The sequence below is a fragment of the Trichomycterus rosablanca genome, chromosome 22 (assembly GCF_030014385.1).
Source record: "Trichomycterus rosablanca isolate fTriRos1 chromosome 22, fTriRos1.hap1, whole genome shotgun sequence".
Classification (NCBI taxonomy): Eukaryota; Metazoa; Chordata; class Actinopteri; order Siluriformes; family Trichomycteridae; genus Trichomycterus; species Trichomycterus rosablanca.
Genome location: NC_086009.1, coordinates 5,611,602 through 5,629,751, shown reverse-complemented (window position 1 = coordinate 5,629,751; position 18,150 = coordinate 5,611,602). Strand labels below are relative to the sequence as shown.

Below are 18,150 nucleotides of genomic sequence, written 5' to 3'. Positions count from 1 at the left end.
AGCTTTCAGGGGTTGTAACAACACTGTAATGACATATACTTTGGAAAAAAAACCTAAATGCTGGTCATCAATCTCTGGCTACACCTACAAGTATATTTACTGTAATTTAAGACAGGTCCTTAAATAAACGTAACACAAAAACACAGGATGTTACTACCCTACTCATTGCCATGCACCTTTTTGGGTTGTCACTGTTGGGCAGTTGGAGCCTAGCAGTTAAGGTACTGGACTAGTAATCAAAAGGTTGCTGGTTCAAGTCCCACCACTGCCAGATTGTCACTGCTGGGCCCTTGAGCAAGGCCCTTAACCCTCAATGGCTTAGACAGTATACTGTCACAGTACTGTGAGTCGCTTGGGGTAAAAGCGGCAGCTTGTCTAAATATGTTGGCATCAGTGTAATATGACATATGTAACTATTAATAAAAGCCTTGTGGTATTTATTAGCATTTTAAATAATGTTCTTACATTTCATAGATTTTGACTGACCTAGAAACAACCTAACAAAAGCTTTTAAACTAATTTTTACTAAATGACTAAATAGTTTTTAACTAAATGATTAAGTTTAGTAACAAGTTTCTCTCATTCTCATAATAAACAAAATTTCCAGTATATTTCAGACAAGTGGACACAAAGTTGAAGCAGCACTATGTAAAAGACCTTCGAAATGTTGTCAGAAAGTTATTTGTCACTTATGTTGGCACCAACCCACGGGATAAAAAAATTCCACTTTTTATACCAATTTCATATTAAGTAGGCATCAGTTTGTGTTTGTGATTACTCTGAATGTTACATTCTGTATTTGCTGTAATCTTGGCACCAACCTGTTTGCAACTTTAATAATATGGATGATAATCCAGAAGAACAAAATCATTATGGAGAGATTGGATGTACCACTTTTCAGTAAAGGCAAATGATTAGTGCCCTATAATTTTAGGTAAAATGAATTAAGGTTTCTCTATTACATTCCAATTTCAAATTGTTTGTACTTTTTAATTGTTAACTAGGGTTAGTTCACACTTTCAGTCACATAGCTCCACTACAAATATAAATGTGACAATGACCATCTGGCTGCAAACATTGACAGACAGACAGCTTCAGCTGTGTGCTATTAAAAGCCCTCAAGTCTCGAAGCAGTGCTGCTAGTGGAGCTAGTGGGCTGTGGGAAGAGCTGTTGGAGGAGATTACAACCACTGGTAGCGTTATGTCAGGATAAACAAGCTGAATTTCTTGCCATACTAACTGCTGCATTGAGTAAGTTACAGTTCTGATTGTTTCTTCTCTCTTGCTCTTTATTTGCTAGTCATTTAGCAAGAAGGTCCACCATGTTTCTGAGAAGTAAAGGTGAGGGAGAAAAGAAAGCTTGTGTCTGGCAAGAAAAATATTAACAAACCAGGCTGAAACAAACCATTGTTTCCACAATTCTGCTTTATTGTGTTTACTAAAAATTTCCATTACATATTATTACTGATATTAAAGACAATATACTTATTTCCACTGTCTATTAATACTGTATTATCATTTTTAGAAGACAAGTATGAGTACCACGGTTTTGCTAGTGTCTATTGCTGTGGTCATTGCAGCAGGACTCTTCCATCTGTACAATGTGGTACTTCGACTGCTGAGCAAAACTCCAGTGCAGAACAAAGTAGTGCTAATAACAGATTCATTATCAGTCCTGGGCAATGGTATGCTATTGTTGCATGTACTTTTCTATACATTTATACTGGTAACAGTGACATATAGTGAAACTAGCTTGCAGAAGTTAAAACTTTACTTATTATTAATCTTTTTTTTATTTATTTTAGATTGTGCCAAACTTTTCCACAAACGTGGGGCTCGGCTGATTCTTTGTGGAAAGGAATGGGAAAAGCTTGAGTCTCTTGGACAGCAGCTGGTGGATGAATCAGATCCTACTGCAGTAAGATGGAAATAGCATTGGTTGCTGATAAATACAGTGAACTAGTTTTTTTTTAAACAATGTACTATAGGTCTCTGTAAAAGCCTTTATTAATTTAATAAAGGGTTTTGAATAGTTACCCAAGTAAATTAAGATTTTGGGGTCTTTCTGTTTTATAGTGGTAACCAGTACAAGCATACCAGTTAATGCTAGACCTGTATTTAGATTTTGCTGTCAGGCCAATAAAAATTAGAAACATTATTATTTGTATGGGTATTAATCTTCTCAACTTTCACTTCCAGACATTCCCACCTAAGTTGATTGAGCTGGACTTCGGTGAAATTGAGACAATGCCAGATGTGCTTTCAGATGTTCTAGACTGTTATGGCTATGTGGATATTCTCATTATTAACAGTAGTATAAAAGTAAAAGCACCTGCACAGTCCCTTTCTTTAGAAATGGATAAGATGGTTATGGATGCCAATTACTTTGGGCCGATCACACTGGCCAAAGGTACAGTATAATCTTCGAGAGTACCACACACCCCTAACCATTGTCCTGTTGATCAGTGCACAAACAATGCAAAGGACTATTTAATTTTATTCATTTTTACATTTGCAGGTGTTCTTCCTACAATGATCTCTAGAAAGGCTGGCCACATTCTTCTGGTCAACAGCATTCAGGGGAAACTGACTGTGCCTTTTCGGACCACATGTAAGTCTGGCTAATTTCAGATTGTTGTAACAATGCAACTGAATAAAACAGTCTCTTTCAGTTGCTGATGATCTGGTCAGGGATATCTAGCAATCATTTAGCATGAAAAAACATACTTCGGTAAACAGTTTTGAGTAAAAATAAACTTATTGTTTATTTAACTGAATTTAAAAAGAAACTTTGTCACTTATTTAAATCTAACTAGCTTTATTGTAGCTGCTATGGTTCAGTTGATACCAAATTGGCAGTACTTCTTCTGACAACCAAAAATGACTTCTATTTAAAGCCTATCTTATCTCCTAATGTTGTTAGATGCTGCTTCCAAACACGCAGTGCAAGCCTTCTTTGACTGTCTTAGAGCTGAGGTACAAGAGTTTGGCATTTCTGTGACCACCATCAATCACACCTTTATAAATCCTTCTCCCTCAGTCCAACAAATGAACCCATTGAACTCCATCCTGTCAGGTAAACCTTATTGTCTACTCATAAACATCTAATTTTTTATTTCAATTGTGTAATCTCACATAAATTCTTTTACTGAGAATTCTCTTCTCGAAATCTGCAGTGCTTACAGGGCAGAAGCCACATGGTGTATCCCCAGAGGAGATGACCAGTGCCATATTGAAAGCTTTGAGCAACAAGAGAAATGAGATCATCATGGCTCATTCCATTTCGAAATTGGCCATCTATGCCCGGTCTCTTTTTCCCAACATTTTCTTTGCTGTAATGGCAGCAGGAGTGAGGAACGCTGCAGCTGTGGAGCAAGCACAGTAATTATTGGAGCTTGTATTTAAAAATAAACTGTCTTGGGATTTAGTTCTTTGTTAAAGTGGATAACAAGTGTGAAATCAAATTCTAACCCAGGTTCAAACACTATGTTTGTCTGTGTGAACACAATACAAATTTGTCTTAAAGCTTTTTGGTTTCTGTGTTTGTAGAACTTGGTATGTCTCCCCCAACACTGTGTGAGTAACAACGTTTCCTGGTAAGGGTCCACTGCCAATCAGAAACACTTAAGCACAAGGCTAGCTTTCACCCTGGACAGGCCACAAATTTATCGCAAGGCATATTTTTGAAAAATATGAGGACAAAGACGCGCATGCAAACTCATTATAGCAAATAGTTCAAACCAGTGGTGAGAGATAATGCAAAATCTGGTATCGATCCAAATTAAATGCAGGGTCAGTATCGCCGATACCAATACTTTTTACTTATGAAAGCAGTTTATTTACTTTTATGTAGGGGAGAGCAGTGTATCATGATTTATGAGGTAAAGGTATCATCAGTATGCTATGACCACTGAATGATTTTTACTTTCTACTGTTAATAAGTTAATCATGTGTAAGTTAAAACCCAGGACAGCAAAGTTTTAAGGCAAACAAATTATTTAAAACTTAAATTCTTTTTTATTTCATTTTGTCATTTACTGCTGTAAAATATCCCCCAGATACTGATTTAACCCAAATAACTCACCATAATTATAAATGAAATATAAATACACCATAATTATTACGAAATAAATATACAATAGATGACATTTTGTTTACATTTATAAGCACAAAGTCAAAAACAGGCAGGAAATGAGAGCCTCACTACGCATGCGCAGACGGAATGAGAGCCTCACTACGCATGCGCCAATTGAATTTGCGTAAGATGCGCAAAGTGCGTACTTTACATATAAATAAGTTACACCATTATTTCCATAAATTTACCCCTATTTCTGTATGTGCGATGCAAAATATCCAAAAACTTAATAAATACTAATTAGATCTAAAAGAAAGTTTCGGCAGGGAGATTGATATATGTTTCTGCTATCTTTTAAAGTGGCATCAAGGACACAAAACATACCATGGACTACAATTAAATGTGGTTTGCATTATTTATTTCTCCGATGATAATTAGATCTACATTTCATAATGCAAATAAGCTTTAAAACATGAAACTGAACCATCGTCTCGACTACAGAACCATTGTTTTTAGTGTGTGCGCAAATCAGGACAGTAATCAAGTACAGTTGTGTAAAATTACAATATATTACTTTATTTGTACTCGTAAATAGACACAGACAAAAACTAAATACACTTTGTTCAAAATAAGCAGCATAAAATATTCAAACATTTACCGATACATGAGCAACATGGTCGCTGTTCCACCCGCTAGCAAACAACTGAGCTTATCAATACTGTTACCAGATGATTGTTTATCCAAATAACGCTCCCTGGCATCCTGAGTTTGTCTCGGTTTGGTTTCCTCTCATTTCGCGTCTGATTCTCCAGCTTTCACCGCTTTAAAAGAATAAAAAATAACGCATGTGAGTTTGCTGCTACTTTCAGCGGATTGCTAACAAAAACAATATATCCACAGTGGTGACGTCACAGACACACGTGACTGTGAGCAATTAGTTATAAACTACTGAATCACTGAACCGACTCAGGATTCACATTATTCATTTTAATGCGTAATATAATATTGCTTATTTATATTTAAATGAAATAATTTATTGCGGTTCCATATATGAAAATAATAATCTGTACTCATTCTGTATGACCGTTTTGATAATAAACGGAAATTTGACCAAATGAAGCGTTTTCTGTCAGAATGTTTGTGGTGTTTCTGCGCCATCATGTGGATCTTTGCTGAGGTAACTTGTGCAGTTGTTAGCTCGGGTTAGAGAAGAGTAAATAAACATTAAACAATGTGGCTGCACCGCAACAGCGTCTGTACAGGAGCTCAAATACTAAAGAAAATCAAATTCAACACGTTTCCATGTTGTGTTTTAAGCACTGAAGCAGATCGAGTGATTCATGAGAGGAGAAAGCAGCGCTTTACTGTCAGACTGAACAGTGAAGGTGAGCACGAGAAACGTGAACGTGTTTTTAACTTCTTAAAATACGATAAATAAATCACGCATTAAACGCAGTATTGTTGTTTTCCTCTTTTTGATAGAAGCAGTAGAGAGTGCGGTGCTAAAATACTCCTACATGAATGATAAACATGTGCATTTATTATCGACTGAAGTTCCAGAGAGGTTCAGAGGTAAAGGAGTAGCAGCGAGTCTGGCCAAGGTAAAATATGTTAACAATAATCCATAAACAACGTAGCAATTCATTAGCTAAACATTTATCATTGCAGGGAGTTATTTAACTTAAATGAAGTATATGAACATAATGAATGTAGACTTAAAGAAAGAACCGGCAAAACCCTCATCACAACCCTCTGACACTGAATTTTGCTATAACACTAAAATGTACTGCAGGTTTAATTTTGATTGAAATGATCAGACAGAGCATGGTCTCTTTTTAAAGAATTTAAGATCATTTCCAAAAACAAACAGCTTTAATAATGCTAACTGTTTTATAAATCAACTGTGATGTTCTAGGGAGCAAAAATGATTAATCTTTAACCCATATGTTTAATTTGGGTGTCAGTAAGTTTTCTATGTCTGTAAATCTCCACTTAGGACAGGGTATGCACTGGGTTGATATGTTTTTTAATATATCATGGATTAGAATTTTGCTGTCATTGACATTTACTTTCTAAATCACCATTTATTGTACATGCATCTGACCACAGTACATGTTTGCATTGTTTGTTGGTCCATCTGAGTTACAGAATTTGTACAGTTTCTACATAGAATAGATGTGTGGCTTTTTTTGCATAGTAGAGTTTGAAGTTATATTTATCAATGCAGCAGCAGACTTACACAGTTAAGTGACCACACTTTTTAACGTATTCCCGAGCACATGTTGCTGTGTTTATTGAAGTAGCTTAACAGTTTTTCATGCAGTGCTGTCTGAGGGCTAAAATGCCATGCACATTCAACAGTTTCTGGCCTTGCCCTACACAAACTGACTCTTATTTCTTTTTACTAATTATATACTATATCTCACCTTGGTGAAAAGAGAATCAAATGAGCTTTGATTAATTTGTTTTATAATTGCCTGTTAAGACATTAATAATTGAATTACTTGACAAGTTTTAGCCAGCTAGACTTATGATCCAGAATATATGGCTACCTAATTCGTTGTTTTGTTTTTGTTTTGCCCTACAGGCTGCACTGGACTTTGTGGTCAAAGAGAATCTAAAAGCAACCATCTCCTGCTGGTATATTAAAAAATATGTAGATGAAAATCCACATCAAAGATATGATGCACACATTGAAGATTAACTTTAAAAAGAGCCTTTACAACACCTACTAAATTAGTCCTGGTTTTCCAATCTGACCTGGATAAAGTTGAGCCAGTTAAATGCCGTTAAATTAGTATGCAAATAAATCAGTTTGTCATCATTGTAATTATTAAAGAAACAAGTTATCCAACACTGGGGCTGTGTAAAAAGTACTTATTACATAGATAATTCATTTATTTAAATTGATGATGTTTAATTAGACCATGTTTTTGGGCCTGTTGTTTAAATGTAGATGTATTCCACAATAAAAACATTATACCAAGAGTCAAACCTGCATTGTGTTTATGGCCTAAACAACAAGTCCTGAGTTTAATCCCACTGAGGGGGATGGGGGGAGGGTAATGCTTTTTTCACAGTGAAGTAAAATGATGAAGTATATAATGTTAAATTACCTCTAAAACATCCTGTGTAAATTTTACATCTTATTCATAAACCAAGTATATTACGTAAATGAAAAACACTTGAACACATTTTATTACAGTGCAAAAATAACAGCCCACACTTGATGAATATTTAAAATATGATCAGTTTAATGTATATACTTTCTTTCAAATAAATCCAAAATATATTCAGTTGCAATCAGAAATATTCAGTCCACCAAAGAAAATAAGATTTATAACTCTAAACATTTCTGCAGAGCTAGATTATAAATAATTTAAAACCTTAAGTTGCTTTAGAAACTTTAACAGTTCAGTAATGTAGAAAATAAACATTTTAGGTAATAAAATAATACTAAACATTTGTGGTATTTTAGAGTAGCAGATATTTTGTTAATACTGCCGGTCTGTATTGTAAGAGATGAGTAAGAGTTGGATTACAACATTATTACACATTACAACACATTGTGATGTGTTATATAATTTTTTTTTATACATCTGCCAGAAAATAAATATCTCCAAGCAAGTGTAGTCAGCCCTGCTGATTTATAGTACACATTTAAAATAAAATACACAGGCAAAGCTTTGATTAAACAAATATCCTATAGGCCAAGTACGTATGTGCACACCATATAGGCCTACTGTGTGTTAGTATCTGTGTAGTGTTGTTGCTCCAGTAAGAGCGCTTATAGCTGGAACTTTTGTTCTTTGTTTTTTGGACTTTCGGGTTGCATTTCTTAAGAACCAAAGTAATACAGGAGCAGATTTACACTAATGCATCATAAATTGGAGTGTTGCATCACTGACTAAAGTAACTTCAAAAGCTGGGAAAATGTAAGACTGGAAGTTTGTGGAATTTAGAGATTTATACAAAGGAAAGCAAGCTCATAATGTACAATATAATGGAAATAGTAGTATGTTGACTGCTGCTTTAAAATGATTACATGCAGTAAAACTATTGTCTAAATTGTAGGAATAATTGTGATTAACGCTACCAGAATCATAATTCTATTCTTATTATATATTATGAATTACCTATTATTAAGTGTGTGAATCTCATTTAATTACCTCTGCATATATTTCTGTCAGATGCCCAGTCAAAATTCCCACCAGCTTGATAATCCCACTGATTTGCCACTATTGTCCGCTAGTGCCAGGGCCTCTTCTGGCTCTTGCTCTCCGCAGCCACTGTGCTGTGTTTGCAGCTCTAGGTGAGGCCCTCACCGGTGTCTGAGCCGGGGCTTTCCACAGCCGGGGCTTTGTCCGCTTCTCTTCCTGGAACTCCTCCACAAAGCTCTCAATCGAGTCAAGTTTATTGCTGAGTTTGGCCAGGCTGTCCTTCAGAGTGTTGAAGTGATTGTACAGTTCATCTACAGCATCAGACAGAGGCTTGATCCTGCACACATCATGTAATAACAACATTCACAGTCTAAATATTTAAATGTCTAAATATTTAAAATGGCCTAGTTGTCTTGCTGAGGAAATGTTTGTACAGTTTATCTACTGCATCAGATTAAATCCAGTCAAGTTATGACAAGGGTCTGATTTGGGCTAATTTAGCCTCACAAGATACTAAAAACTGTTGACTAATGTTGTGGTCAAAAACAGGATTGAGACCAGGAACAAAATAAAACAAGAACAAACAGTATTGTTGCTGACATGAACATGACAGCAGGTTCAGTAATCATTACTGGCCTTCTTAGTCACTATAGATCTAATGCCAAAACAGCTTTATTGGAGATTGGGAGAGGGCAGGGTAGAAAAATCTGAGTGTTTTGTTCTGCATGAAAGTGCAGCTGACAAATTAGCAGCTAGTCCATGATGCAGTCAGGTCAACACTCTTTAAAAAATGAGTGTATACACCAATATTTTTTTTAAACAAACTTCATTTAGGATACAAATGTGAACCTTGAATGATTCATAATTAAAAAACACTACATATGAAATACTGTGTGGCCCTTTTCATGTTATCCAAAAATATTGTTGGATACAGAGTTAAGCTTGTATTGTTTCTAGTATGTTCAAGTGAAACAGAACATTTAATTTTCAAGTTGGTTCATTTTTAACAGGAATCCAAGTGTAACTCACAGTTCAACATGTTCCATTTGTAATAGCAAAGCAATCCCTTAAAATAAATAAAGCCTGTTTCAGTAGTGATTTCATTAAATAAACGCAATCAGCAAATGACTCATAGAAAACCTCAGCAGATCTGCTACTGTCTTTAATTCTAGTTTATTCATGCTCTGTTAGAAATACGAATTTTATATGATTATTTACTCACCTCACATATTCAGGTAAAACAGAAGCATGGTCATTGACCAGCAAATCCTTTACTTGGTACATGATGGCATATTTCCAGTTGTCCAGCACTTGAGTCAGGTTTGAACAGCTTTTGCTGTTTGTTTTATCTGTAAAATAAATAAATAAATTCGCCTTTAGAGTTAATGTTTAACTCTTTGCTAAAAATTTAATTAACTGTAATTTTCACATTTACTGTCCATGGTGTTACTAGTCACATCAGTTTTCATTGTGTCCTTCTAGCTTCATTGAGATGATCAAGGCCTGTAGTTCCTTAGATGTTTGTCTTGGTTCTTTTGTGACTCCTCAAAAAGTCCTTATTTATAGGAATTTTGGTTGAATGGCCTTTCCTGGAGGGGTCACTACTGTTTTCTTAGGTTTTCTTACAGATAATGGCTCTCACTGTGTTTTGCTGTGGTCCCATCCTAAATCACTTCTGATTGCAGCATAGTGTCCTGCTTGCTAAGACCTTTTAATCATTTTCCATTACTGGAAAGGTTTTATTTTAGAGTTGTCTGGATTCAACAGAACTGATAGTAATGTAGTCCAGGTATGTATAGTTTTTGTAAAGCCAATTATCAAACAGATTTTGTTAATTGGATGAGAACCTAGTACAGCTATTACACAGGGCTAGTTTGTGTTGAACAAGATGTTTCTTTAATGACTATAATGATAATTTAAAAACACTATTTTGTTTACTGAGGTTGTCTTTGTCGTACATGCAGGTTTTTTAAAGATGTAAAACAAGTAAATGCAGCAAATATGCCAAAACAGATATGCAAAAACTCTGTACTTCTCTGCACTTTACCAAGCACACATGCTGTTTTTGTCCTGATCAGTCTAAGAGTTCTTGACAGAAACGAGTGAAATCTGCCTGCTGTTACACATTACAGTCATTACATTTTTCTACAGTGATGCATAACGAAACCCACTAAACAAGAACATTACAGAGATAAGCCATTTTAATCCACAGTACATGATTGAGTTTATTCTCTATTACTTTAACTTTTACTTTTTTTTTACCTCTTTGCTCTCGTGTTTCCTGAGTCTCCTTTTTCTGAGCGCTGCACAGTGATATTAGTGACAGCAGGGTCATAGCTGGCCACATCCTCATGGTCCTTTACAAAGCAAAGCTGATGTCATTTCAAATGTTTAATCCTCTGATATGCAGCCAATACAAACATGTTTAGTAACTGCAACTTGCCCTATTTTTCTTCCCACAGTTTGTACAGCAATCACATCTGTTTCACACATTTAATCAAAACAAAAATATAATCCAGATTTTCTTTGACAAAAGAAGTGGGGCAGAATCTGGTGTAGGAGGTGCATCAAAACCGAATATCTCAAGCCCACTGTTATGTGCACTACTACTATATTACTTTGTTCTGTATTCTGCAAATATTTAAGCTGAATGCTTGTCTGAGCAGTATGTACTGGGTCACCAGCAAAACATCAAACACAATCTATACTAAATGTTCAAAATGCCAAGTGCATCCTAACATACATCTGAAGTTTGTATACACTTGTAAGAGTGTCTGGGCAACCTGGTTGCAATTAAGATTTTTTAGTAGAGTCATAATGCAATTTAAAACAGACACAATTGAATTCATACCAAGTCTTTTTGTGTTATAATAAACCTTGGAAAATATACATGTTTACACTGTAGAAAAATATATAAAAATTTGTGCATTTCTCATACATTTCTCTTATTATGTCAAAAAGTTAAATATTATGAAACTAAACCAATATATTGAATAAATCTAACCTAATGTACATAGGCTAAGCCTAAGCTGTATTGTACGTGTGTACAGAGGCTGAGCTGTTCCAGCAGCTGATAATTCATGCAGTAGTTATAATGTATATATATATACAGTGTATCACAAAAGTGAGTACACCCCTCACATTTCTGCAAATATTTCATTATATCTTTTCATGGGACAACACTACAGAAACAAAACTTGGATATGACTTAGAGTAGTCAGTGTACAGCTTGTATAGCAGTGTAGATTTACTGTCTTCTGAAAATAACTCAACACACAGCCATTAATGTCTAAATAGCTGGCAACATAAGTGAGTACACCCCACAGTGAACATGTCCAAATTGTGCCCAAAGTGTCAATATTTTGTGTGACCACCATTATTATCCAGCACTGCCTTAACCCTCCTGGGCATGGAATTCACCAGAGCTGCACAGGTTACTACTGGAATCCTCTTCCACTCCTCCATGATGACATCACGGAGCTGGTGGATGTTAGACACCTTGAACTCCTCCACCTTCCACTTGAGGATGCGCCACAGGTGCTCAATTGGGTTTAGTCCATCACCTTTACCTTCAGCTTCCTCAGCAAGGCAGTTGTCATCTTGGAGGTTGTTTTTGGGGTCGTTATCCTGTTGGAAAACTGCCATGAGGCCCAGTTTTCGAAGGGAGGGGATCATGCTCTGTTTCAGAATGTCACAGTACATGTTGGAATTCATGTTTCCCTCAATGAACTGCAGCTCCCCAGTGCCAGCAACACTCATGCAGCCCAAAACCATGATGCTACTACCACCATGCTTGACTGTAGGCAAGATACAGTTGTCTTGGTACTTCTCACCAGGGCGCCGCCACACATGCTGGACACCATCTGAGCCAAACAAGTTTATCTTGGTCTCGTCAGACCACAGGGCATTTCAGTAATCCATGTTCTTGGACTGCTTGTCTTCAGCAAACTGTTTGCTGGCTTTCTTGTGCGTCAGCTTCCTTCTGGGATGACGACCATGCAGACCGAGTTGATGCAGTGTGCGGCGTATGGTCTGAGCACTGACAGGCTGACCTCCCACGTCTTCAACCTCTGCAGCAATGCTGGCAGCACTCATGTGTCTATTTTTTAAAGCCAACCTCTGGATATGACGCCGAACACGTGGACTCAACTTCTTTGGTCGACCCTGGCGAAGCCTGTTCCGAGTGGAACCTGTCCTGGAAAACCGCTGTATGACCTTGGCCACCATGCTGTAGCTCAGTTTCAGGGGTGTTAGCAATCTTCTTATAGCCCAGGCCATCTTTATGGAGAGCAACAATTCTATTTCTCACATCCTCAGAGAGTTCTTTGCCATGAGGTGCCATGTTGAATATCCAGTGGCCAGTATGAGAGAATTGTACCCAAAACACCAAATTTAACAACCCTGCTCCCCATTTACACCTGGGACCTTGACACATGACACCAGGGAGGGACAACGACACATTTGGGCACAATTTGGACATGTTCACTGTGGGGTGTACTCACTTATGTTGCCAGCTATTTAGACATTAATGGCTGTGTGTTGAGTTATTTTCAGAAGACAGTAAATCTACACTGCTATACAAGCTGTACACTGACTACTCTAAGTTATATCCAAGTTTCATGTCTATAGTGTTGTCCCATGAAAAGATATAATGAAATATTTGCAGAAATGTGAGGGGTGTACTCACTTTTGTGATACACTGTATATATATATATATATATATATATATATATATATATATATATATGTGTGTGTGTATATATACTATGCATATGCACCATATACTGTTTATATATATGTTTGTTTATATACAGTATATATACAGTATATAATATATATGTATATTGTATGTGTATAGATGCATATGCCACATGCCATATATACTGTATATATACATATATATATATATATATTTATATATGCATGGAGAGGTCAGCAGCTTTAGGCAATTATTATTACCAGTGAAAAATGTAATGGCCCTGCCACAAAGTTAAAGAACAGTATACACCCATTAGGTTTTATTCATTTTAAGACAGGACATGTTCTCTTTTAAGTGTATGCACTGTGTTAGCAACAAAACATTATATTACATTTACAGAAGTACTACATATACCTGTTTTTGGCGTGAAGATGGTAATACCACTGTTCTGAGATATCCAAGCTTTAGATTAATCCAGTCGTGTTCGGTTCCAATGAGGCAACATGTCACGGGTTGCTCTGTTATATCAACATCCAAAGCTCCAAAAGCCATCCCTCAACCTGTTCCTGTTCCCGCCTCCACATACAAAAAAGAGAGAACTTGAAAGAGAACTGGACTAGTCAGATAAAACCATGCATTCAGGGGGCTGACAAATTACAGAAACACAGCTGTCACATTGCTGCTAATGAGTCGTATTAGAATCATGGAATGTGACAGACAAGGATAGGAACACCCAAAAGTACAGTCACAAAAATAACCACAGAATTGAATAAGCACCCTTAGGACCTATTCCCAATTCTTTATTAAAGTAAAATCAGGACAAGGCTCATCCTTTTGTATTAAAGACTAAAGCACAAAAGCCTACGCCTTGGTGTGAGGAGTACAAAATGTGGACCCCAAAAATATGTTGTGTGGTCTGATAAGTCAACTGGATTTATATATATATAAAAAAAAGTCAAATAATGCCTTTAACCTGCTGTGTGCTAAGTATAGTGTAAGCATTCCTGGGTGGAAATCATTAAGTCAGACGTAATGTTATATGACTGCCAGCAGCTATGATACATTTACACAGGACCAGGTGCACCCTGTGCTGCAAACTGTCAGTGCATCAGTGAGACTTTAAACCGTGAGCATTACTAAATCCAAAAAGTCAAATCCTACACATGTTAAACTCTAATTAGTTGGCATAGCCGTCATCCAAACATCATTCTTTCATTCAGTCATCCTTAGTATCTGGTTTATGCTAATACAGGTCAGCATGGGTTCTCATGCATGTATGAAGTAAGAGGTGCAGCAGAATATAGTTGCAGCTCATTTTTCTCTGGGATTTTTTTCATTGTCCAAATCCAGTGCAGGAGTCATAACACAGGCATCACAGACAACAGAGACATCACAGCCAAGTCTATAAACATGTCCACAAGCAGACCACACCATATTTTTAATGTTCTTGTTTTCATCTAGTGGGTCAGGCAGGCACATCAAAACATTTCAGTAGATGCCAAAAAATAAATAGTAATTGAACTTTAATACTGAAACCTTTATTAAATTATATCTAATGCTGTATATTGTAGTCTGTTTTTGCCAAGCAGATAGTATTCACACCTGATTAAAGTTCATTTTAGCAACACATTTAAAAAAATGATCACTTGTTTACAAGCAAGGATGGGTTTAGGGTTTGTCAAATTGCATAAAACTGTGTTTTCACTATTTTCACCATCTACAGTATTACAATATTATTAAAAGATTTAGAAAATCCCGATAATTTTTTATGTGTAATGGGCATAGCTAAGAACCAATATCAGATTGAGTAAACTTTAATTGCATAGCATTAAAAAACGACATGCTGCTGTAATGAATATAACCACATGGGCTCATAAATACTTCAGAAAACTCTTGTCACTCAACACAGTTTACCACTGCATCTACAAATACTGGTTAAGACTCTACAGTGCAAAGTGCAAACCAGATAACAACAGCATAACAAAAATGTCACAGACTATTCTGGACTCATATGAGGACTCATACAAGACTTATATGAGGTTGAGCCCGCATCAGTCATTGTATGAGGGGGTTTGGGCCAGTTGCGTGGGAACTTGAACATCTTTAAAGGCACCATTAATGGCACGGGCATGTCTGCACAGATACCTGAAGCCCTGAGATGGATTGGTGCCCTGTCCAGGAAATTCCTATACGGTTGCCCAATGTTTTCTGGTGGAACCAGATATGCCAAAACTGCAGAATGACCAGGATGAAGCGATTACTGAAAATTAATTTAAATAATCATTTTTTCTAATGATTTAACAAAACTAAATAGAATCCTTCAGTCAGGGTTATGGGGGAGAAAAACAGACACTAATAGAATATTCTGTGACAATACAAATCCAGCATTACCTCAATCTGTCACTTTTGAACATTTTAATTGCTGGCCCGTCATTATGTATTATCAAGAACAATTAAGTTACCAAGGTGACAAGGAAGAAACAGTCCTATAATTTTTGGCAGTGGTGAGGTCTAGCTCAGCTTGAGTAGAAAAGCTTTTCCTATAAGGGCATCGCTCCAGTGCTGCATTCTTGTGAATCACTGTAATGCTCTGTGGAACATCTGGACTTTTGGTTCGCCTAAGCAGCCAGAAACAGGAAAACTGTCAGTGGCAGCCCTGGAACCTGAAATCTGGAACCTGCCTCCGAGACACTCCATTGGCTAATAAAACCTCATCAACATAGATTCAGCAGGCTCAACATTTCATTTGTAGTGTGGTCATTCACCTTTGATGTTCTTCAGAAAGACCCACACAGTCCAAGTGTACAGTTAATTACAAGTTAAAAGTTTATGCACATTTGTAGTGGATATGTGCAACCTAAGTACGCGTAACAGTGGTCTCTGCCAAGATCAGGGAGGTCAGCTCACAATTTCAATTGTCTAACATGTCATAAAAACAATAAAACAGAAGATCATGCAGATCTAGAACAAATTTCAGATAAAACTGCTTGTATACTGGCCGGGACAGCAAAGCAAAACCCCTTAAAAGACAGACAAAAGGGTTTAGCTGACACGAGTGGTGGTTTGCTAAATTGTGCAGAACAATATCTAATGTATTTTGGAAACAAGTGCTGGCAACAATAAAACATGGAGTAACATTTGCCGTTTCCATTTACACACTGTTTGGCATATGTTCACCGTTCTGAACAGGGAACATTTGTTTTCAGCTGGAACCAAAGAATAGTAGTTTTTTTTTTAGCATGAACCATTAGCATGTCAAGTTACTAGAGGAAAGAGAAAGCAACAATGTTGATGACGCATCCTTGAATCCAGTAAAAACTGGTGCAAACACCAGAATAGCGCTAAGGTTCTAAGAAACATGAACAGAATCAGTTCAAGATCCAGAGTTATTTTGGTCAAAAACACAAGGGTGGATCTGTTATGCTTTGTAGCTGTGTGGCATCCAAAACACACTTGTAAGCAAGCAAAATCCCCTTACAGTCCCCTGACCCGAATATTGGCTTGAATTGAAAGTTTGTGAATAGATATTAAACATGTGCCTGCAAGACAGCCCAGGAATCATTCAGAACTGTGAGTAAGTGTGGATCAAAATTAAAAACAAAAATGAAGAGGCTCTGAGCTAGCAACGAAAAGTGCAGGCTTTGATCCATAGTGAAACTAAGTGCTCACTTTGAAGTGTGTCCAAACTTTTGCACATGACAGATTAATCTTATTTTGCAGAATGTTTTTTTTTATTTGCTGTAGAGTTTGTATTTACTTGTTTTATTTCAGAAATCAACAAAATACACTATTTTGCCAGTGGCACAAAAACCTTTGCATACAATAGTAAGCAACATGTTCTTGTAGCAACATGTTCTGTTAAAGTAATGTTGACATAAAAATTTATCTTTAATGACTTTAATGAACCCTGTTTTTAAGAGTAAAGCCAAAATAGAAACGTGTGTTCAGTTTGAAACAGATTCGCCTTGTTCTCATACAGATGTGCACTTTTGGGTTTGAATTACGTAACGCTGATGTTCTAAATGTGTGGTGAATTAGATTTGGATACTCTCAAAGATAAATCTCAGAGGAAATAAGGCTCGCAGTTTCCTTTTTAAATACACCTCCTTGTTCCAGAGATCATGAAAAAAGTTATTTATAATGATACATGATGTAACATTAAAGTTAGCACAGTGAACAAAGTGTTTAAATCTAATAGAAGTTGGACGATCCAAAAACACAGTTACCAAAACATATGAATAAATCAAAAATAGGCAGAAGAAAATTTGTTTTGAAACAGCTGAATCCAGACTTTAACAAAACTGAGATAATGTGGCGTGATAATGTGGCATGACCTAATGAGTCCATTCAGGCAAGAAATCGCAAAAACACATTTTACCATGGTGCAAGTAAGCAGCTAAAGAAAACACTGTTTATCAAGGTTATTCAACTCCTTATTATATTCTAGGGTTCTGTGAATTCAGGAACATGATGGAGGGCATAACCGATTAATCCAATTGAGTGTTTAGATAAAAATATTGATGTTTGCAAGCTGCTCCATTGACTCCTTATTCAACCCCCAGCAGTCACTTAATACTTCCAATACAGGGTTAACATGAATCCTCCACATTACTGCCTATAGTTTTGCTATAGAATGTTGACATCAAAAAAAGTTACCACAAGGTGTCCATATACTTTTGGTTATATACTGTAGTATGCATACAGTGAACAGTATAAAACTACCCCAAAAAGGGAAAAGTCATAACAGGTGAAAAGTCAGTGTGTTCATCCTTTCATTATTTCTGGAACCACTTGTCTGGCGCCCAAAAACAGTTCCTTTGACTTTATGACCACTTACGCAGTCTTTATTCTTATCTAATAATTCTGTTGGTGGTCTGGCATGTTGCAGTATCTGCTATTGTGTTTGTGATTGTATTTTCTCATTGAATGCTCGCTTGCTTGGTTTCTTTGTAAACACAATAAACAGGATGCATTCTCCAGCAAGAAGGAAGAGCACCAGTTCTGAACTCTAATTTCATACAGCCTGTATCCCTGGTTTAGTAATGCGTGTTGGGCAAAAAATGCTACACAGAACAGCCCAGCTTGAGTTTTCTAAAAGAATGACGGCACGCTTCGCTGTGGAGGCCAGCGAGAAGAAAAAACAGCCTTGTTCATTGTTTTTCATCTCCAGTTTTATTTTTGAATGATACCAGTGTTTTACCTATTGGTCAAATCAA

General features: G+C 36.5%; 3 protein-coding genes across 4 annotated transcripts; 2 read left to right on the top strand and 1 right to left on the bottom strand.

Moving 5' to 3' along the window:
• Nucleotides 1-1,300: 1,300 nt before the first annotated feature.
• On the top strand, nt 1,301-3,525 carry dhrs7ca (dehydrogenase/reductase (SDR family) member 7Ca). Its single transcript, XM_063018694.1, has 7 exons — nt 1,301-1,341; nt 1,526-1,685; nt 1,806-1,918; nt 2,200-2,410; nt 2,519-2,611; nt 2,924-3,076; nt 3,177-3,525. Exons 2-7 carry the CDS (start codon nt 1,535-1,537, stop codon nt 3,383-3,385), a joined length of 930 nt encoding a protein of 309 aa, XP_062874764.1. The 5' UTR covers nt 1,301-1,341; nt 1,526-1,534; the 3' UTR covers nt 3,386-3,525.
• Nucleotides 3,526-5,219: 1,694 nt separating this feature from the next.
• On the top strand, nt 5,220-7,069 carry LOC134336354 (protein NATD1-like). Its single transcript, XM_063019098.1, has 3 exons — nt 5,220-5,460; nt 5,558-5,676; nt 6,663-7,069. The coding sequence occupies exons 1-3, from the start codon at nt 5,307-5,309 to the stop codon at nt 6,777-6,779; spliced, it is 390 nt and encodes a 129-aa protein (XP_062875168.1). The 5' UTR covers nt 5,220-5,306; the 3' UTR covers nt 6,780-7,069.
• A 274-nt stretch (nt 7,070-7,343) lies between these two features.
• On the bottom strand, nt 7,344-13,425 carry si:dkey-282h22.5 (uncharacterized protein LOC107988040 homolog). Of its 2 annotated transcripts, XM_063019074.1 has the most exons (4): nt 13,349-13,425; nt 10,498-10,592; nt 9,458-9,584; nt 7,345-8,572 (listed from the first exon to the last, which is right to left on the bottom strand). In XM_063019074.1, exons 2-4 carry the CDS (start codon nt 10,586-10,588, stop codon nt 8,314-8,316), a joined length of 477 nt encoding a protein of 158 aa, XP_062875144.1. In that variant the 5' UTR covers nt 10,589-10,592; nt 13,349-13,425; the 3' UTR covers nt 7,345-8,313. The 2 variants fall into 2 exon arrangements, with proteins under 2 accessions (XP_062875145.1, XP_062875144.1); XM_063019075.1 differs by lacking the exon at nt 13,349-13,425 and having other exon boundaries at nt 7,344-8,572; nt 10,498-10,961.
• Between the last annotated feature and the right edge of the window lie 4,725 nt (nt 13,426-18,150).